Below are 22,882 nucleotides of genomic sequence, written 5' to 3'. Positions count from 1 at the left end.
GAGCAACATAGGACCAGCAAGACGTAGCATACAGACAGAGCAACATAGGACCAGCAAGACGTAGCATACAGACAGAGCAACATAGGACCAGCAAGACGTAGCATACAGACAGAGCAACATAGGACCAGCAAGACGTAGCATACAGACAGAGCAACATAGGACCAGCAAGACGTAGCATACAGACAGAGCAACATAGGACAAGCAAGATGTAGCATACAGACAGAGCAACATAGGACCAGCAAGACATTGCATGCAGACAGAGAAACATAGCACAAAAAGCAACAAGACAAAATCCATAAAAGCAACAAAGTGTTTCCACACCTCACAAGCTACAGACAACAGACAACATGAAAAGCGGCAATACACTACTAGGGACCATGTTCACAAGTCTGATTAGCCACGTCTTTGTGTTTTTTGTGAAAGTGTGATATGTGGTGCAGTTATGTGTGTCTGATGGCAGTGTATTCCAGACATGGGAAGCTCTCACAGAGAAACCAGATTGACTAAAGGTACTTTTCCTTAAGGGAACTATACAGTCACCTCTCAGACCTTGTGGATCTGCTGCCATATGTTTGGGTTTTCTGTTTAACAAAAGTACTGAGTGGAGGGGGAGCCAGGCCATTTAGGATCTTAAATACAAGACATGCGTCGGTGTATTACACAAGATTTTTCCAACTCAGGAGCTCCTGCTTTCTGAGGATGTAACAGTGATGATGGCTATTGGGCTTCCTATCAAGCACTTTGAGAGCCTGTTTGTAGACAGACTGAATAGGTTTTAAAGTTGCACCGCAAGCTTGGGCTCAACTAGTCAAGCAGTATGTTAAGTGGGGGAGTATCATAGATTTAAAGTACAGTTTTTCTACCTCTGAAGTCAAACAATTTCGTATAAATCGGAAAATTAGCTAGGTTGAATTTGGTGTTTTGAATTACCCTTTTCACCTGCTTTTTAAAAGAGAAGTTGGAATCAAGTGTGATTCCAAGGTACTTAAAATCAGATACCACCTGGAGCTTCTCCCCTGACACATAGACATCTGGCTCAGTAACATCAGTTGCCCTCTTTGTGAGGAACATGCAGACTGTTTTTTTTCACATTGCGATGCAAACACGAGTCACTGAGCCACATTGTGACCTGGACCATTACAGTAGTGAGTTCTTGTGCAGCTTGTTGTTTGCTCTTTGCATGCACATATATCACTGTAGCATCTGTGTGTAGCAGCGCTTTGAGCAGAGTGGTGAATGGTATCATATATCTGCCCACTACAGTTAAAGATGTGGGCAGCATTCCAAAACCCTTCCTCAGACGGGATGCATTCCAAAACACTGTCCTCACAAGGACCTAGTCATCCAATCAGAGCAGGCCTTGTCCCCCTGCTGACCATCTTTGACCTCTCACCCCTGGCTGGTCGTAGCATTATCACAGCAAAGAGACTTCCTGTGCACACACACACACACACACACACACACACACACACACACACACCACCTTCCAGCCTATTGTGTGAGAAATGCAGACTCAGCAGCAGACACCAGGAGAGTAGGGGAATGTGTGCTCCTAAATATGGTCCTACTGGAAACATGCCAGCGGAACATTTAAAGGGGGCACACTGTCTCAGGGAGTCAGGGAGAAGTCTGGTGTGTATAGAGTGTGATAGATAGAGGATACAGTCATCCCCACTGATGGAGGTGTGTTTCGTCCCTCTATCCCTCCTTTCGTCAGACCGCTCCATCACTGCGTACAGCCTGGCATGGGTCTGCATTTGCCGAGGCGAGATTGCAGTCATAATACTATTTTTGACGGCAGTCTGCTAGTCATGTTTAGAGTCCTCTGTCACACCATGTGAATCACGAAGACACTGAGTCAGACATTGTGGCATGGCAGGAAGGAAGTGAGCATGTCTAAAATGAACAAGCACAGCTCACTGTGTTTTATAGAATACAGCGCCTGATACAACCTGTGGCTTTCATCAGAACCTACCACAGCTCATAGCGTGTCTAAAGCAAACCTCTTGCTCCTACAGCTTGGTGTATGTGTGTGTTTTTCTAAAGCTAAAACCTCGCTCAGAGACCGCATGAGATAGCAGTATGGGGAATTGTCAGATTATATATAGAGACCTTCAACATCACTAACAGAGAAGCCTCTATACACTGAGTATACTAAACATTTGGAGCACCTGCTCTTTCCAGGACATAAACCAGATGTATTCAACTCTGACCCTACGAAGTCCGGAGCCTGCTGGTTTTCTGTTCGACCTGATAATTAACCCATCAGTCGAAGCCCTGTATAAGCCGGGGGAGGGGGTTCTGCTAAGCTATACGGAATTGTTTTAAGAAGGTCATACCAAGGATCATTTAGCTATTTGATTTTGGATTTTATATTCTACCAAAAATATATAAAATGTTTATTTTTTTATAAAAAAGTATTTTTGGCCTTATTGCTATTAGCGCATACAAACGCATTGAATAACAGATTCACTACATGGAACAACAAATAATCCCCCACAAAAAATCTAAAGGAAGTTCATTCTGAAGTGTCTCTCCTATATCTGAGAGATAAAATAAAGATCAGGAGGACATCGACCTTAGTGCATTAATTGCACACACCTGGTCGAAATCAGTCCCTGATTAGAGGGGAGCAATGAAAAAATGCAATGGAACTGGCTTCGAGTTGAGTTTGAAGGACATGCAGTAGACTGACCAGGTGAAACCTATGATCCCTTATTGATGTCACTTCTTAAATACACTTCAATCAGTATAGATGAAGGGGAGGAGACAGGTTAAAGAAGGATTTTTAAGCCTTGAGACATGGATTGTGTGTGTGTGTGTGTGTGTGTGTGTGTGTGTGTGTGTGTGTGTGTGTGTGTGTGTGTGTGTGTGTGTGTGTGTGTGTGTGTGTGTGTGTGTGTGTGTGTGTGTGTGCGCCATTCCGAGGGTGAATGGGCAAGACAAAATATTTAAGTGTCTTTGAACGAGATATGGTAGTAGGTGCCAGGCACACCAGTTTGAGTGTGTCAAGAACTGCAACGTTGCTGTGTTTCACACTCAACGGTTTCCCGTGTGTATCAAGAATGGTCCACCACCCAAAGGACATCCAGACAACTTGACTACTGTGGGAAGCACTGGAGTCAACATGGGCCAACTGTCATGCCCTGACCATAGAGAGCTGTTTATTCTCTATGTTGGTTGGGTCGGGGTGTGATTTAGGGTGGGTTATCTAAGGGAATTGTATTTCTATGGTGGCCTGATATGGTTCCCAATCAGAGACAGCTGTTTATCGTTGTCTCTGATTGGGGATCATATTTAGGTAGCCATTTTCCCATTGTGCTTTGTGGGATTTTGTCAGTGAGCATTATTATTAGCGTTTATTTTTTTTAATTTTTGTTCTTTGAAGTTTTAATTTCCAAAATAAAGGATGGAAACATACCACGCTGCATCTTGGTCTACTCCTTATGACGAATGTGACACCATCATCCTTGTGGAACGCTTTCGTCACATTGTAGAGTCCATGTTCCAGACGAATTGCGGCTGCTCTGAAGGTGTTCCTAATGTTTTGTAGACTGACATGTCTGTGTGCTTCTATAGAAGTTCTTCAGACATCAGAAAAGGCCAGTGGGTGAGAGTGGTATGAACATGCAGGTACCTTCATCAATCCACTGTAGCTTATTGAGAGGGTTAAATACCTCTAAATTGCTAGAGTCACCCATATCTCCACCTCCCTCCCTCCCCCTCTCTTAACAGCCCCTCTAAAGTGATCCCAGATGTGTCTGTGTTTCAACTCTGATTGGAGAAGGCAGCAGCGTCGTTAAACTAGCTAAGCCGATAGCCGCGACCTGCAGCAGTGTGTATGTGTGTGCAGGTCTCTTGGCTGTTGTGCTGAAGAGTAGCTGAGCTCTCTATGAAATACACATATACACAGAGCTAAGAACTCCTCCCTCTCTTCTCCTTCTGCCTTTCTCTCCTCTTCCCTATCGCTCCTCCCTCTGTCCTCTCATTCGTACACTCTTAGAAAAAAGGGTTCCAAAAGGATTCTGTGGCTGTCCCTATAGAAGAACCCTTTCTGGTTCTAGGTAGAACACTTTTGGGATCCATGTAGAACCCTCTGTGGAAAGGGTTTTACTTGAAAAGGGTTCTACTTGGAAGCAAAAGGGGTTCTTCAAAGGGTTCTATGAGGACAGCCGAATAACCCATTATCTGAACTCATTTCAGTATATGTTGATGTTTCTCTTATTAATATTTATATTGTTCCAGATGATTGACAGGGCAATAAGAACAGCTTACACAGTTTTGATTGGACCAGAACCTCTCCCACAACCTCTCCTACCTAGTGGAGTTTTGGGCAGGGAAGGGAAGGGAAGGTTCTCTAAGTTCAGCCTGGTAGAAAGTTTCTAAAAAATAAAAGGGGTGCTGTCAGTACCCCAGCCCAGCCCTGGCAATATGTGTGTGTGTGTAAAGGTTGCCAGAGTGGTGTGTGTGGCAGTGCCAGAGATATGTCAGTAGCTGAGTCTAGGCGCCACCATGGCCTCTCCCACTTTATGAATCTAACCATTTCCATTCCTGAACTGAATGGGGGCAAGGCAGGAGTGTGTGTGTGTCATGCTGAGGTGATAAAACCAGAGCAGCCAAATAAAAAACAAACAAATAATTAACAACCTCATTTTTGTTTCAAAGTCCAATCTCCCCGATCTCTCTCTCTCTCTCTCTTTCCCCTCACCCAAATGTTTTCCTTGGCAACATACGGCTTATAAAGCTATGATGGTTACAGATTGTAGGGACTCTACTCCTTCTCGCTCTCCTTCTCTCTCACACACACACACACACACACACACACACACACACACACACACACACACACACACACACACACACACACACACACACACACACACACACACACACACTCTCTCCTGGGGAGCTGGCTCCAGGCAATGTGCTATTCATTAAAGGGAATCAGATTCTCTTCACTTCGGAGCCTGTTTTTTTCACAGAGGGGTAGAGCGAGAGAGAGAGGGAGGTAGAGGGAGGTAGCGAGAGAGAGAGAGTGAGGTAGAGAGAGAGAGAGAGTGAGGTAGAGAGAGAGGGGGGGTAGAGGGACGTAGAGGGAGGTAGAGAGAGAGAGAGGTAGAGGGAGGTAGAGGGAGAGAGAAAGAGAGAGGTAGATGGAGAGGGAGAGAGGGGGGTAGAGGGAGGTAGCGAGAGAGGGGGAGTGGGAGAGAAAGAGAGAAAGAGAGAGAGGTAGGGGGTAGAAAGACTGAAAGAGAGAGCGCGAGGAAAGGGGAAAGGCAGAGTTGAGAGAGAGAAAAAGTAGGGGAGAAGATCTGGAGAATGTCTTGTAGTAGTTTAATGCCTCAATACATTCTCTCTCTCTCAGCCCTAATATCTCTGATTACCTGATCTGGCCTGACTCACAGCAGACTAACCATGACCTCTGACCTCTAACCCTAACCCTTACAGTCACAATACAATAGATTACTAACGGTGACTCATGCAGTAGGCCAGCGTTTATTAGTTCTGATCCTGGGGACCCAAAGGGGTGTTCAGTTTAGTTTTTTTCTCTAGAACTACACACCTGATTTAAATAATCAACTCATCAAGCCTTTTAAACTGGGACTGAGTGGAATCAGGTGTGCAGTGCTAGGGCAAAAACTAAAATGTGTGTGTGTTTGTGTCTGTACTCACTATGCAGTAGGCCACCAGGGCGCCCTGTACAAAGCCGGCCAGTACATCTGTGGGGTGGTGCTTGTGGTCGGAGACACGTGATAGGCCGGTGTAGAATGCCATCATCAGCAGCGTGAACTGGACGAGGGGGCGGAGCAACCGGGCACCTCTCCACGTGAACCTGGACTGGAGATAGAACTGATGGAGAGAGAAAGAAAGAAAGAAAGAAAGAAAGAAAGAAAGAAAGAAAGAAAGAAAGAAAGAAAGAAAGAAAGAAAGAAAGAAAGAAAGAAAGAAAGAAAGAAAGGGAGAGAGTGAAAGGGATTATTATTTGAGTGGATGACCACAGAAAGACATTGAGCAGTATGTGTTTGATCTTACACAGACAGATTTATAGTATTACACAGACATATTTATAGTGTTACACAGACATATTTATAGTGTTACACAGACAGATTTATAGTGTTACACAGACAGATTTATAGTGTTACACAGACAGATTTATACATCAGATATGAAGCACATGTGTAGATATGTATTTCATCAGGAGAAATTCCTTGGTAAAAGGGAATACGTGTGAAATATATTGTGTTATATTACTGAGATGAGTGTCTTTAAGAAGCCAAGGTCTCCCTCACCCCCTCTCTCACCCAACTACTCTCACCAAGTCCTAATAAGCAGACCTACAATAACAACAGCCCTCCCTAACTCCCGCTCCTCCCCCATAATGCCATGGATTCCCAGAGGAAGGTATGGAGGAGGCTGCTGGCTCTTCCTGGAAGACAAGCTCATCATTATTGTTGTCTTCGAGGAAGGAGAGGAAGGCACCCTCCCATCCCTCTCTCCTCTCAGGGATGTTTAGAGTTCTGGCTTCCGCAGGCAGTGACGGACTTACCATTAGACAGAAGAGGCAATTGCCTCAGGCCTGACATCATCAGGGGCTTCGTGAACTGGTCATTATAATAAAATAAAATAAAAATTGTAATCAAAACTGAATATAATAATAATTTATCAGCACGAGGCCCCGCCTCATACAGCCGAATAATAATCCATTTCTTTCCATACATATCAATATTAATATAATCCACGTTTTTCTAATAGCCGCCTATTGAAATGCATGAATGTAATGCTGTGTAATAACATGAATGTAATGCTGTGTAATAACATGAATGTAATGCTGTGTAATAACATGAATGTAATGCTGTGTAATAACATGAATGTAATGCTGTGTAATAACATGAATGTAATGCTGTGTAATAACATGAATGTAATGCTGTGTAATAACATGAATGTAATGCTGTGTAATAACATGAATGTAATGCTGTGTAATAACATGAATGTAATGCTGTGTAATTACATTAATGTAATGCTGTGTAATAACATGAATGTAATGCTGTGTAATAACATGAATGTAATGCTGTGTAATAACATGAATGTAATGCTGTGTAATTACATGAATGTAATGCTGTGCAATAACATGAATGAATGATTGGTTGAGACATATTGAAGCAGGTTACGATAAAACAGGACAGTTCGATGGTGGATAGATTATACTGTATGAGGCTACTACAGCCGATACAAGAGTCAAGAGCAAAATAATACAATTGATTACATTATTACGTGCTAAATGTTTCTGATCAGTGATGAGCAAACTAATGAATGAGCTACCACCTCCACTTATTTGACCAGCCAGAATTCAATTAACAATTGATTATCAGACAAGTCACTAAGTCACCCCCCCCCCTGTCCGCAGGTCTAGGGGGGAATGGTGAAGGGAAGGAGGGAAAAGGTGGAGACCAGGCAAAGGGAAGAGGGTAAGACAGGAATGTCTGTCCTTCACAGCCATGATGTTTACTAGGCGTACTGTAGCAGTGTCAAGGGCTGTCCTAGTCCTAGAGAAATGGAGGCTGGAGTTCCAGTCCTGGTCCGAGAGGATAGAGGCTGGAGTTCCAGTCCTGGTCCTAGAGAGATAGAGGCTGGAGTTCCAGTCCTGGTCCTAGAGAGATAGAGGCTGGAGTTCCAGTCCTGGTCCTAGAGAGATAGAGGCTGGAGTTCCAGTCCTGGTCCTAGAGAGATAGAGGCTGGAGTTCCAGTCCTGGTCCTAGAGAGATAGAGGCTGGAGTTCCAGTCCAGGTCCTGGAGAGATAGAGGCTGGAGTTCCAGTCCTGGTCCTAGAGAGATAGAGGCTAGGAGTTCCAGTCCAGGTCCTAGAGGATAGAGGCTGGAGTTCCAGTCCAGGTCCTAGAGAGATAGAGGCTGGAGTTCCAGTCCTGGTCCTAGAGGATAGAGGCTGGAGTTCCAGTCCAGGTCCTAGAGAGATAGAGGATGGAGTTCCAGTCCTGGTCCTAGAGGATAGAGGCTGGAGTTCCAGTCCTGGTCCTAGAGAGGATAGAGGCTGGAGTTCCAGTCCTGGTCCTAGAGAGACAGAGGCTGGAGTTCCAGTCCAGGTCCTAGAGAGATAGAGGCTGGAGTTCCAGTCCTGGTCCTAGAGAGACAGAGGCTGGAGTTCCAGTCCCGGTCCTAGAGAGATAGAGGCTGGAGTTCCAGTCCAGGTCCTAGAGAGATAGAGGCTGGAGTTCCAGTCCAGGTCCTAGAGAGACAGAGGCTGATGTTCCAGTCCCGGTCCTAGAGAGATAGAGGCTTCTGTGTGAGTATGAAATTCATTTACCCACCAGACTGAGGAATGTCTTAGATAATTTGTTTTGTGTTTGTGTCCTTAGAAAAACAGCAATAAAAAAACAACAATAGTCTTCTCATAAGTTTAGTGGTTTCTTAGAAAATTCTACTCAAGAAGAGAGATGTTTTCTCTCTGACTCACATTATAACTCCGGGACAGATATAAAACACACAACTGAGAAAGAGATTTCCTGCCGTCATTCCGCACCAGCACAGAATGCCTGTAATATTGTTTACTAGCCATCTATTTGAAAAACAGGATCCTTGGAGTGTGTGCTGATGCGTGTGTCGCTGTGTGTGTGAGTAGTGTACAATCTGACTTGTTGGTCAGTTTCTATTTCCTAGGAGAGTTGGCTATTCTCTCCTCGCTCTTTTCCTTCTTCCCTCTCTTCTTGCTCTTCTGTGACTTCACCACACTCCACCTCCCAGAAGACTTGTTCGTGGTTTAAATATCAAGCCTGTGCTCTGAAAGCACCACCTCTCTCCATTCTAACCCGAGAGGCTGCCAGAGAGAGGCGGGGATATATCCAGAGCTCGCCACAAAATACCACACAATACCCCAGGAGGCATGGGCCAACCAACCATGCACACCCAACAGCCTGTACAGCTCAGCTCAGCCAAGCTAAACCTAACCCAGCCCAGCCCAAAACACTGACTGAGTCACACTAGGTCAGTAGTGAGCATAGTTGTGGAAATATCTGCAGTCGTAATAGAGGAGAAGAGGGAACGAGAGATGGAGGGGATAAAGAGGGGAGGGAGAGACAAAGAGATAGGGGGAGAGTGGATGTAATACTAATTAGTGTAGGTAGGATGGAGGCCCCCCGGGGCACAGAAACTGACCTATGAACCACAACAGGTGGAGAGAGGAAGGGAGAGAGAGGAGAGAGAGAAGGAGAGAGGACGTGAGTTCAGCTGTTAAGAGGAAAAGAGGTGGAGAGCATCCATCCATCCATCTAGCCATCCATCCATCTATCTATCCATCTAGCCATCCATCCATCTATCCATCTATTCATCTATCCATCCATCTAGCCATTCATCTAGCCATCCATCCATCTATCTATCATCCATCTATCCATCCATCTATTTATCCATCCATCTAGCCATCCATCCATCTATCATCCATCCATCCATCTATCCATCTAGCCATCCATCCATCTAACCATCTATCTAGCCATCCATCATCCATCTAGCCATCCATCCATTTAGCCATTTAGCCATCTAGCCATCCATCCATCTAGCCATCCATCCATCTAGCCATCCATCCATCTAGCCATCCATCCATCTAGCCATCCATCCATCTAGCCATCCATCCATCCATCCATCCATCCATCCATCCATCCATCCATCCATCCATCCATCTAGCCATCCATCCATTTAGCCATTTAGCCATCTAGCCATCCATCCATCTAGCCATCCATCCATCTAGCCATCCATCCATCTAGCCATCCATCCATCCATCCATCCATCCATCCATCCATCCATCCATCCATCCATCCATCCATCCATCCATCTAGCCATCCATCCATTTAGCCATTTAGCCATCTAGCCATCCATCCATCTAGCCATCTAGCCATCCATCCATCCATCCATCCATCCATCCATCCATCCATCCATCTAGCCATCCATCCATCCATCCATCCATCCATGAAGAGGAAAAGAGAGACTTCAGCTCATTAAACCTAGTTCCCATAATGCTCTCTGTCATCTGCACTCCATTGTTTCTGTGTACCACAGTGTGTGTGTGTGTGTGTGTTACTCACAGTCAGGTAGAGCATAGTAAACATAGAGAAGGAGGCATGTCCTGAGAAGAAGGATTTCCTGAAAAACAAACAAACGTGTACCACCATGAGGGCAGACACCAACAGAGCACAGTATGGAGTATCACATAGTAGAGGGGGCCAGGACTCAGTGTGTGTGTGTGTGTGTGTGTGTGTGTGTGTGTGTGTGTGTACTGACCTGGCTTCCTGTACTTTGCTCTCAGGGCCATTACAGGTGTAGGAGGTGATGTATCCAAGGGAACAGTTGATGGCTGACCAGTCAGGATTACACACATCCAGGAAATGAGGTCTCATTCTGCCCACGGACACCTTGGCAATGTCTGTGAACGACTGGCTGATGGCACATCCAAATATAAACACTCCAACCTGGAGGATGCAAACAACCCTTAGTACCACGATGTACAACTATTAGCATGAAAACATTTAGGTCTTTTTTTATGTATCATTTATAGTCCGTCTCTACCCTCCCACACCTCTACTGGTACTCACCTGTTTGTAGAGAGATGAGACATAAGGGTTCCCAATGAAAGACTTAGATCCCTCTCTGCGATGGTGAATCCTGTAACACTCTCCTATAACAATCTATATAGAGGAAAGGAAAGGAGAGGATTTGCAATGAAAAGGTGGAAAGAATTGAACCTTACAAACAAACTCTTGATGATGCTCCGATGAGGGATACTGTCAACTCTCATGCTGTTAGGTCAAACACACATGCATGGACACAGTGACAATCTATCGTTAATCATTCTCATGTTGAGAAAGTGAAAACATGGATAAAACAGGGAGGATGGAGAGACAGAGACAGTGAGGATGATGAATAGATAATAGACAGATGGAGAGATGAGCATGGCCTGACGTTCCCTCAGGCACCACTGGTATGATAACTAATGATGAGGCTTTAATGACCGAGGAGCTGATGGAGGGGAGGAGGAGGGGATGAGATGGACAGATGACACCTCTAACAGAGACAAATAGAGATAACACAGCTTATATCTATGGTTCTGGCCTTAGCTCTGTGGGTTAACACTGTCTCATACGATCCTGCAGTGATGTTGTAACACTAGAACACTAGAGCTGAACTGTTCTAGCAGGGCTGGGCTGCGGTGGGGTACCCCCCCCCCCCAAGGGACACAGGGGGCACGCCATCCCGTTTGCAGACCCCCTGGATCTCTGAATGTCCACACACAGCCCTCTGTGCAACAACCACCCACCCTCTCCTCTCTCACTATATCTCTCCTTTCCTCTGAGACAGCTAGAGATCTACTGTACCTCAACATTCTCCCCATATACTGCTATGAATCCATCTCTCTCTCTCTCTCTCTCTCTCTCTCTCTCTCTCTCTCTCTCCCTCCCTCCCACTCTCCATCACTCTCCACACTGCCTATCTCATCCCACTGTGCAGACAGAATCTGTCAGGGATGGCAGCAGGAGATGGAGGGAGAGAAGGGGGAGAGGAGGGGAGAGGAGGGAGTTTCCTGGGGAAAACACAGCCAAGAGGCCATGCTAGGAAAGTGTGTGTGTGTGTGTGTGTGTGTGTGTGTGTGTGTGTGTGTGTGTGAGAGAGTTTCTGCATGCGTGTGTCCGAGTAGGATTGGTGTCAGAATCACAGGAGACACCACTAATGATATACAGATGTGTGGACTCCACCAGCTTACCCACACCATGAGCTGTGAGAACACACACACACACACACGCACACACACATACAGTCCTGGTTTGAATAAGCCGAAGCGCTGAGCTGGTAGCTAGATTGTACCACCATGAGGGCAGACGCCAACAAAGCACAGTCTAGGGTCTCATATAGTAGACGGGGCTAGGACTCAGTGCAGGGTGTGTGTGTGTGTGTGTGTGTGTGTGTGTGTGTGGTGAGCGAGGGCACTGGGGGCACCAAGCCTTGAGGGCAGGCAACAAGAGGCATGGAAATTAAGTGTATCACATCAACAGCTCAAACCAGGAGTGTATGTGTGTGGTTCAAATGCACAAGCACACACACACACACCCTCCCTCACTCATCAGAAGAATGGAAACAGTCTGGAGCCAATGCTGGTATGGCGATGGAAAATTACTTCACACAGAGCACACAACACATGAAACAACACATACATAGAGAGACAGAGAGACAGAGAGACATACAGACAGAGAGACAGAGAGACAGAGAGACATACAGACAGAGAGACAGAGAGACAGAGAGACATACAGACAGAGAGACAGAGAGACATACAGACAGAGAGACAGAGAGACATACAGACAGAGAGACAGAGAGACAGAGAGACATACAGACAGAGAGACAGAGAGACAGAGAGACATACAGACAGAGAGACAGAGAGACAGACAGACAGAGAGACAGAGAGACAGAGAGAGAGACAGACAGACAGACAGACAGACAGACAGACAGACAGACAGACAGACAGACAGACAGACAGACAGACAGACAGACAGACAGACAGACAGACAGACAGACAGACAGAGACATGGAGGGATGAGTATGGAGTATGAAGTGAGGGAGAGGAGTGATAGTAAGAGAGGTAGACTTACAGAGAGGATGGCAATAAGAATGCCAGCAGCACAGAGCACAGCATCGCTGATAGTGTCTCCATTTTTATATGGGTACCGGATGGACTCGTCAGAACAGTAAAAACCTCTCTGGTACGGCCGTATGGTGCTAGACTCTATTATCAGGAAGGGCAGGCCAGCTGCACAGAGAGAGAGAGGTGGGAGAGATAGAGGGGGGGAGAGAGACAGGCGGGAGAGAGAGAGAGAAAGAGGGAGATCGAGAGGAGAGGGGTAGAGAGGGAGGGAGAGAGACATAAGGTTAGTGACATGGACACAAACGGGAGGTCAAGGTAGGGGGCTGGTTGCACCAGGGGAACATGGGATAGCAAAGGAGGAGAGAGAAACAGAGGTTGGTCCAACATGGTCGTCTGAGTCTAGAAGAGTGACGGTTGTTGGAGCTCAAATCAGCCAGAGATAGTGATTTAATCACCACCCAGTTAACTCCAAACATAACCCACTATTTAAATCTTTAATCTAATATGGTCACTCTGTCTGACCCAGTTGACCATGCAGACCTCTAGACCTCCAGGCGTACCCCCTCTCTCCTTCCAGCCTTCCCCAGGCAGAGTGCTCTGTGGTAGGGCAGACTTACGGCCACAATGGGCACAATGAGCCCCACAGCAGTGAGGACGGATGAGGGGATGATGGAGTTCTTGTAGGAGTAACGCAGACTGACGTCGCTGCAGTAGAATCCACGCTGGTATGGACGCACTGAGGACCGGTGGAGAACCAGGCTTGGGAGCATGACTGCACACACACACACAGGTCACCACACACCTGGGACAACTCTCAGACTACACACCAGAGCACGCAACACACACAGTCAACTTACCTGTGACCTGTGGGGAGAAGCCTACTCTGGTACACAGTGTGTGCTGATTAGTGGTTAGCAGGACATTCATTAAACCCTTTGTTTACGTTGTCAACATCCTACTGTTGATTTTTTCTGTACTGCGTCAGTCTACTCTGTCAGTTATGTGTGTCGATTTTCCTTCCTTCTCCCTCCCTCTGAGGAGAGAGAGACTGGGGAGAGAGAGACTGAGGAGAGAGAGACTGGGGAGAGAGAGACGGAGGAGAGAGAGACTGAGGAGAGAGAGACTGGGGAGAGAGAGACTGAGGAGAGAGAGACTGAGGAGAGAGAGACTGAGGAGGGAGACTGGGGAGAGAGAGACTAAGCGTGGGGATCTCTCAGCCTGACGACTCACACTAAAATTCTTCCGGTGCTCTGTCATTCACTACATACTTTAGTCTGAGACCGCCATCATTGAAGTTGTTTGTGGTGACGAGTGGCGTTGTACAAAACAAAGTCATCGGCGATTGCATATCAAAGCCAATGATTCATTTTCAAACCACTGCTTTACCCACGTGTGTTCTGGCTCTGGCCCAACCCATCAGATTCTGGACCAATCAGACGGCCCCAAATGTGTTCGCAATTGGTGAAGGGTCGGGGAGGTACTCAGATAGCAGGTTGATGGTTGTTGTCATGAATCTTGCCCTGAAGGCAGAACCGAGCGATTTCTGCTAGATGGGCCAGCCGCAAAGAAAAAATTGTCTAAGTAGTAAAAATGAATTGAAACAAAAATGTGCTTTTTGGGTTAGGGTTAGGCATTGTGGTTAGCAGCGTAGTTAGGGTTAGGTTTAGTGGTTCGGTTTATGGTTAGGGTTAGGTTTAGTGGTTCGGTTTATGGTTAGGGTTAGGTTTAGTGGTTCGGTTTATGGTTAGGGTTAGGCTTAGTGACCACTCTACAGAGCTGCCTCCAGGGCAAGATTCATGACAATAGATGCCAACCTACACTCAGATCCAGACTCATTGCGGAGAAGCAACTAACATCCATGGGCGTGGCATAGTGTTTGGTCGAAGCAAGAAGTCTGGGTAGCCAGGCAAGGTTTCTGTCACCCATGTAGATAGCTATCTCAATGCTCTGTTGAGCCTACTTTCAATACACATACCCTGTGACACTTCCAGAGATCCATATGGTAAACAGCCAAGCCCATTCTGAGGACTCTCTCCCTCTTTCTCTCTCTTTCTCTCTCCCTTCATACTCGCCGGGTCCTCGGCGGGAGGGGGGATTCAAATGCTAATGAGGAGGAGTGAAAGGAGGTCATGGGCTTAACAAACGTGGGAAACACACACATACACACACACACACACACACACACACACACACACACTGTGCTGACCTCCACTAACCTACCTAAACCACTCAAAGAGCTGGGAAGCTCAAGAGGGTGACACAAAAAAACGGATGAGGAGACAGAGAGAGAGAGAGAGAGAGAGAGAGGGGCAGCAGTGGGATAAAGAGGAGAGAGAGAGAGAGAGTGAGAGAGAGAGAGAGGGGGCAGCAGTGAGATAAAGAGGAGAGAGGGAGAGAGAGAGCGAGAGAGAGAGAGAGGGCAGCAGTGGGATAAAGAGGAGAGAGAGAGAGAGAGAGGGGGCAGCAGTGGGATAAAGAGGAGAGAGGGAGAGAGAGAGCGAGAGAGAGAGGGCAGCAGTGGGATAAAGAGGAGAGAGAGAGAGAGAGAGAGAGAGAGAGGGGGCAGCAGTGGGATAAAGAGGAGAGAGGGAGAGAGAGAGCGAGAGAGAGAGAGAGAGAGAGAGAGAGAGAGAGAGAGAGAGGGGCAGCAGTGGGATAAAGAGGAGAGAGAGAGAGAGAGAGAGCGAGAGAGAGAGAGAGGGGGCAGCAGTGGGATAAAGAGGAGAGAGGGAGAGAGAGAGCGAGAGAGAGAGAGAGAGAGGGCAGCAGTGGGATAAAGAGGAGAGAGAGAGAGAGAGAGGGGGCAGCAGTGGGATAAAGAGGAGAGAGGGAGAGAGAGAGCGAGAGAGAGAGGGCAGCAGTGGGATAAAGAGGAGAGAGGGAGAGAGAGAGCGAGAGAGAGAGCAGCAGTGGGATAAAGAGGAGAGAGAGAGAGAGGGGCAGCAGTGGGATAAAGAGGAGAGAGGGAGAGAGAGAGCGAGAGAGAGAGGGCAGCAGTGGGATAAAGAGGAGAGAGGGAGAGAGAGAGCGAGAGAGAGAGAGAGGGCAGCAGTGGGATAAAGAGGAGAGAGAGAGAGAGAGGGGGCAGCAGTGGGATAAAGAGGAGGGAGTGAGAGAGGCTGATGTCGGACACTCTCCTCTCAGCCTTGAATGCCTGTTTATAAAAGTCTCTCTGTCCATGCTGTATCCACTCCCTTTCTCTCTCCCTTCCCCCTCTTTCTGCCCAGTAGATGCCCAACAAGATATCACCATTTTATCAATTTAACTTCAGATTCTGACGTTTATCCACATTTCTCCAAATGTCAAACTTCAACTTGTTTTTGACACCGTGGGGTGCTCCTCCTGCTCTGCATTGTTCTGAATGGTCAAGTTAAGAGTTAAAGCTTTTGGATAGGATAAAACATGACGTTTAGGCATTCACTCCGACTGGTTAACTTAAGGGTTAAGATTTGGGATAGGGTTGAAATAGAAAACGAGTGTCTACCACTGCGATTGAACACGCGACCTTCGGCTATGAAGTCATGGGATTACGGCCATCCACCACCCTCATCCACGACACAGTCAAATCGGTCAATTGGCCTTCTCTGTTAGCGCTACAATATACTGGAATGCAATGCCCGTGGACTTGAGAAGCTGCACTGATTATTGTATTTTTACATTTAAATGGGCTCAAATCTATCCAAACCTTTACAAATTAAATCAAATGTTATTTGTCACATGCGCCGAATACAACCTTACAGTGAAATGCTGACTTACAAGCCATTAACCAACAAAGCAGTTTTAAGACAAATACCTAAAAGAAATAAGAAATAAAAGTTACAAATAATTAAAGAGCAGCAGTATAATAACAGTAACGAGGCTATATACAGGGGGCACCTGTTAGTCGAGGTAATTGAGGTAATATATATACATGTGGGTAGAGTTATTAAAGTGATTTGCGCATAGATAACAACAGAGAGTAGCAGCAGCATAAGGGGGGCTGGAGTGTTTGACCATTTTTAGGGCCTTCCTCTAACACCGCCTAGTATAAAGGTCCTGGATGGCAGGAGGCTTGGCCCCACTGATGTACTGGGCTGTACGCCCTACCCTCTGTAGTGCCTTGCGGTCGGAGGCCGAGCAGTTGCAATACCAGGCAGTGATGCAACCAATCAGGATGCTCTCGATGGTGCAACTGTAGAACTGTTTGAGGATCTGAGGACCATTGCCAAATCTTCTCAGTCTCCTGAGGGGGACTAGGTTTTGTAGTGCCCTCTTCACACATGAGTTACTGTATCTGTGGTTCCTCATATGTAAGACAACAGCTGATGATAGTGTTGTTGTTGTTGTTGTTGATGTTAGAATGATATATTATTGGATGTAATGTATTTGTATTTTGTATTGTTTTAGTGAGTATTTGTATAGTGGCTGTGTAAAAGCCCTTACCTGCCCAGGGACAATGGGTGCAAATGATCTTTTGGCACATTTACATGGGTGTTGCATTATTGATGTTAATGTGCATTGTTCCCTATAAATAAAATAAATAAATAGTGGCCGGGTCTGAAGGCATTTCCCGACGTTCTCTGGACATGGACAGACGTCCAGTTTCGAAGTCAAACTTGAGCGATCTGGCTGAGATGCCAGTCCTGTATTATCCTGCCCACCATGCCATCTCTATGAGAGCAGCCTGGTATGTAGGCATTCTCTTCATACCACCCCCCCCAAAGTGAGTGAGAGAGAGGGTGAGAGCGAGGGAGAGGCGAAAAGAAAGAAAGAGGTGGGCAGGGCTGCTGGCGAGAGCCCAGCTGGACTTGAGTGAATTAAATAAAGATCTTTCATGGGGTCACATCCAGAGATATGGGAGAAGGAGGGAGAGAGAGACAGAGGAGAGAATGGAGGGACGTGGGTGGTTTTACGAGCAGAGTCGTGGTTGTGCTCAGTGGAAAGTTTCTATTAGTCTTATCGGATTCTGGTATGCACTTCTCTCCTCTAGACAGAGAGAAACCGCAGAACACGCGTGAGAGAGAGAGAGAGAACGAGAGAGAGAGCACAGTAAGAGAACGGGAGAGGGTGACGGGAAGAAAGCTGTTTACACACAATCATATTTCCAATATCCAACTTTTAATCTACTGACAACAATATGAGCAATTACCGACCACAGGACCTGTGTGTGTGTGTGTGTGTGTGTGTGCGTGTGCGTGTGCGTGTGCGTGTGCGTGCGTGTGTGTGTACATGCATGTGTGTTGTGTGAGCGTGTATGAGAGAGATTACAGCTGGCGCCTGTTTGATTGGCTTTGTGGTTAATTTTGCCGCTGCCAATTAGAGGACCGATTCCTCTCTGAAACTCTAGTGGCACTATACAGGGCTTTAGACCTGTACCCTGAACTACACCCTGATGACTAGGGGAGGGAGGGAGGGAGGGAGGGAGGGAGGGAGGGAGGGAGGGAGGGAGGGAGGGAGGGAGGGAGGGAGGGAGGGAGGGAGGGAGGGAGGGAAAGGGGAGGATGGGGTGAATGAGGGTGAATGACGGGAGGTGTAGAGGAGAGGAAGAAGCATTGTGATCTGCTCTAAACAGAGGATTTCCTCTTGTGTCTTGCTGTCTCAGTCATACCAGCCCTGCCTGCGGAGACAGGGGGCCAGGGGTCAAGGATAGAGGGGGAGGGGAAGAGACTAAAGGGTTTGACCCTGTTCGCCCTGCTAGTCTATTAAAGCTACAATCCTCCTCCTCCTCCTCCTTTTCTGTATCTCCTCTGCATGAAGATGGATCAGCTCAGCATTAGTGTGCATGCAACTCCGTGTACGTGCGTGTGTGTGCGCACGTCATTAGTGATGCGCGGGTTGACTCATAACCCGCAGTCCCAGCAGTTATATCCGCGGGGCGGGCAGGTTTAGGGTCATTAAATACTGTGTGGATGAAGGGCAGGTTTAGGGTCATTAAATACTGTGTGGATGAAGGGCAGGTTTAGGGTCTGTGTGAAGATGAAAGGGCAGGTTTAGGGTCATTAAATACTGTGTGGATGAAGGGCAGGTTTAGGGTCATTAAATACTGGGGATGAAGGGCAGGTTTAGGGTCATTAAATACTGTGTGGATGAAGGGCAGGTTTAGGGTCATTAAATACTGTGGGATGAAGGGCAGGTTTAGGGTCATTAAATACTGTGTGGATGAAGGGCAGGTTTAGGGTCATTAAATACTGTGTGGATGAAGGGCAGGTTTAGGGTCATTAAATACTGGGTGGATGAAGGGCAGGTTTAATTAAATACTGTGTGGATGAAGGGCAGGTTTAGTCATTAAATACTGTGTGGATGAAGGGCAGGTTAGTGTGGATGAAGGGCAGGTTTAGGGTCATTAAATACTGTGTGGATGAAGGGCAGGTTTAGGGTCATTAAATACTGTGTGGATGAAGGGCAGGTTTAGGGTCATTAAATACTGTGTGGATGAAGGGCAGGTTTAGGGTCATTAAATACTGTGTGGATGAAGGGCAGGTTTAGGGTCATTAAATACTGTGTGGATGAAGGGCAGGTTTAGGGTCATTAAATACTGTGTGGATGAAGGGCAGGTTTAGGGTCATTAAATACTGTGTGGATGAAGGGCAGGTTTAGGGTCATTAAATACTGTGTGGATGAAGGGCAGGTTTAGGGTCATTAAATACTGTGTGGATGAAGGGCAGGTTTAGGGTCATTAAATACTGTGTGGATGAAGGGCAGGTTTAGGGTCATTAAATACTGTGTGGATGAAGGGCAGGTTTAGGGTCATTAAATACTGTGTGGATGAAGGGCAGGTTTAGGGTCATTAAATACTGTGTGGATGAAGGGCAGGTTTAGGGTCATTAAATACTGTGTGGATGAAGGGCAGGTTTAGGGTCATTAAATACTGTGTGGATGAAGGGCAGGTTTAGGGTCATTAAATACTGTGTGGATGAAGGGCAGGTTTAGGGTCATTAAATACTGTGTGGATGAAGGGCAGGTTTAGGGTCATTAAATACTGTGTGGATGAAGGGCAGGTTTAGGGTCATTAAAGGGCAGGTTTAGGGTCATTAAATACTGTGTGGATGAAGGGCAGGTTTAGGGTCATTAAATACTGTGTGGATGAAGGGCAGGTTTAGGGTCATTAAATACTGTGTGGATGAAGGGCAGGTTTAGGGTCATTAAATACTGTGTGGATGAAGGGCAGGTTTAGGGTCATTAAATACTGTGTGGATGAAGGGCAGGTGGGTTGAATAAAGAGAAAACAATACCTTAAAAAATCCATAAATGTATCATTCTTGTGCAATTTATATCTATAGGCTACATTGAGGTCTGTCTTTCATTATTTTAGGCTATCTGGCATTAGTGCGTAAGGCTAAACTTGAGGCCCTAACTGTACGCACACCCAATAGCCTACACGCCAATCACCACATGCTTTTGGGAACGGGCAGAAAAAGTTCATTAACATCGATCCACAGGGGCAAAGAGGACAATGTCGGAGTTTAATTCAATAAGAGAAAAGCTGCGAAATGGAGAGTTGAAAATAAAGAGATGGGAGGGAGGGAAAAGTAATGTTTGGGAAAGATCTGATGAACTGGTAAAAGACGATGATAGCAGTGACGATTGTGAGGCGATATACACATTTAACAGTCACAAGATGGGGACTGCAAATAGGGAAGTTCAAGATGTCTGCTGTTCAGATGGGTTAAATGGAAACTGACATCTGGACAGACTGTAGGTCTGTCCTCTCATATAGCCTTAATATTAACTCCTGCAAAATGAAGGACTTCTTGCAGTAAAATGATACACCAAATCTAGGCAACATTTTTACTCAGGAACATCTTGAAAGAATGTGAATGCTCAGTTAGATACCGCCAGTAGAGGCGCTATCTTTATCAGCATCGTAAACGCTGATAGTATTTCAACCACATAAAATATGCATCGAAGGCCAACTGAAATCTCATCAGAAAAATAATGGGTCGTTTTCCCAGATTTCTACTTCCTTACAACCGGTCAAACTGATTTTGTAGAGAATATTTTTTTCCAATTTTTTTTGTAACGGTGCTTTCAACGGGCCCTAAGCTTCTTTGCTCTGCGAAAGTGAAAAGGGGGATACTTAGCCAGTTGCACAACTGAACGCATTCAACCGAAATGTGTCTTCCGCATTTAACCCAACTCCTCTGAATCAGGGGTGAAGTTAAATCAAAAACAACACTATGAAAAGCTCATCCAGCTGACAGAGAAAACTTTACCGATGTCAACTAGATTGAAGCGTTCATTCTACTGATTAATGGATTTACTTGGTCTTTTAGGGCTACATATAATGAAAGAAGGGAAGCTGCATGTATCTAATTATAGACAAGTTGACTATTAGAAATGAGAAATTATGAGCAGAAACATACTGTATCTAAATCAGGCAACAACAGCAAAAACTGAAACCCCTGTCCAAAAATAATTGCGCCGTCTCTGACTGTAGCCTACAGCGCATTTTCTATATTAGCGGTTTAGGGTCGAATGCGGGCCTAAGATCGTCACTTTATCACAAATAGTCTGGCAGATGCGGACGGGTTGTTAGCAATTGCGGGTGAACAAACAGCACCACAGCACCACTAGCGTGCGTGTCTACTCGAGGCTCTTTGAGAGAACGCTGGACAGACTGGGGAGAAAAAGGGAGGGAAATGACAGGGAGAGAGATAGAGGGGTTGAAAGAGTTCAGGAGGCTACCTGACAACTTTCTGAGGAAGTGAACATTCTCCCTGCTCCTTATTGATGACATAATAAAGGTCTGCTAATCCAATCGTTAGCTAAGCTCCAGTTCCGGATTAGAACAAAGGGTTAAAACTGCCTAGCAACTCGATTCACACAGGTACCACAGCTCTAGTGTGTCTGGTACATTAACTGCGTTATCAGGGCCTTTCTGAGCCCAGGGCAGTTGGGGGCCTGGTCGCTGGTCTGCTCTGATAAGCTGTGTGTACGTGTGTGCATGTATCTGTGTGTGCGAGTGCATGCGTGTGTGTGTGTGCGTGCGTGTGGCAGGAGGAGGGGCTGTATGAAGAATGGGTGGCTGGGCACCAGTTCCGCTAGCCCGGCGGCATTGTTCTGATCTGACCCGTCAATGCCAGTGTGTGTGTGTGTGTGTGTGTGTGTGTGTGTGTGTGTGTGTGTGTGTGTGTGTGTGTGTGTGTGTGTGTGTGTGTGTGTGTGTGTGTGTGTGTGTGCGTGCTACATGGGCATTAAGGTACGGTATGTGTGGACCCTGAGGAACTCTTTAGGAGTGTGCTATTCCACTTTGCAAGGTTAGAGGTCAGGGATCAGGGGTCAGGGGTTATGGGTTAGGAGAGAACCCTCACATGAGATCAGTGCAAGCCTGAAATACTGTACTACCAATGACTTGAACAGCTTTAGCATAGAAGCTACAATCTCTGCTCTCCTCTCCCTCTCCTCTACTCTCTCTGCTCTCATTTTCAATTCTACTTTTCAATTCTACTCCATAGCTGATCTGTGTATGAGTGTGTTTGAGAGAGTTTTGTCTGTGCAAGCTGCTGATGTCACTCACACATACACAAACACACACACACACAGAGAGACAAGCCGCTGCATCAGCAGAGCACTGTACAGTGTGAATGGCCTCTTTTCTCTCTCCTGCAGTGAAAGGGCAGCCAGCTAGGCAGGGTTAGAGCTAGGCAGGGTTAGGGCTAGGCAGGGTTAGGGCTAGGCAGGGTTAGAGCTAGGCAGGTTTAGGGCTAGGCAGGGTTAGAGCTAGGCAGGGTTAGAGCTAGGCAGGGTTAGGGCTAGGCAGAGGGCGCGGGGTGCTTGCTCTGAGAGATTGCTCTGAGACACACAGGCACCTGATAGGACAGCCTCTGGGCCAGGGGTCTTTACAGAGAGGCACCTGCAAAAGACAGCCTCTGAGGTCCTTGCTTCAGCTCCCCTTACCCCTGACATCTAAGCCTTAATCCTACATACATTTTTGGTACATCCATTTTTGGACTTATAAATGAATGACACATACAAATTGATTCTTGAAGAATATGCCTCATTAGCTTAGATCAACTGTCCTACCCCATCAGAACCCAAGATATAAGCTTGTTTTACTCCAATGTTTGTAAACAACGTAAATGTAAACAAACACTGCATAGCCTCAAACATGGTTCAAACTATACATTTGATATCATGGATGGTCAGTCCTTGATTTTTTGTCATTGATTTTGTTTGGTGCAGTATTTCTCAAGTGAAAAAACGTGCATGAACACGATTCGTCTCTCCTTGAGTGACAACACACACTTAATTGAAAAATCATCAATGTTG

At 46.3% G+C, this 22,882-nt stretch overlaps 1 protein-coding gene across 2 annotated transcripts in view; it reads right to left on the bottom strand.

The window, feature by feature from the left end:
- The window catches only part of plpp3 (phospholipid phosphatase 3), a 46,100-nt gene that overhangs the window by 4,142 nt on the left and 19,076 nt on the right, over positions 1–22,882 (bottom strand). The window contains exons 2-6 of one of the 2 annotated variants that reach the window (XM_024418240.2): positions 13,252–13,406; positions 10,596–10,688; positions 10,285–10,472; positions 10,089–10,146; positions 5,674–5,850 (exon numbers count right to left, since the gene is read on the bottom strand). In XM_024418240.2, coding sequence (XP_024274008.1) covers positions 5,674–5,850; positions 10,089–10,146; positions 10,285–10,472; positions 10,596–10,688; positions 13,252–13,406 — 671 coding nt within the window. Of the gene's footprint in view, positions 1–5,673; positions 5,851–10,088; positions 10,147–10,284; positions 10,473–10,595; positions 10,689–12,641; positions 12,800–13,251; positions 13,407–22,882 lie in introns of both variants that reach the window. The other variant, XM_024418231.1, reaches the window with a different exon arrangement.

Source organism: Oncorhynchus tshawytscha, linkage group LG01 (genome assembly GCF_018296145.1).
Source record: "Oncorhynchus tshawytscha isolate Ot180627B linkage group LG01, Otsh_v2.0, whole genome shotgun sequence".
Taxonomy (NCBI): Eukaryota; Metazoa; Chordata; class Actinopteri; order Salmoniformes; family Salmonidae; genus Oncorhynchus; species Oncorhynchus tshawytscha.
This window is presented reverse-complemented; position numbering and strand designations above follow the sequence as displayed.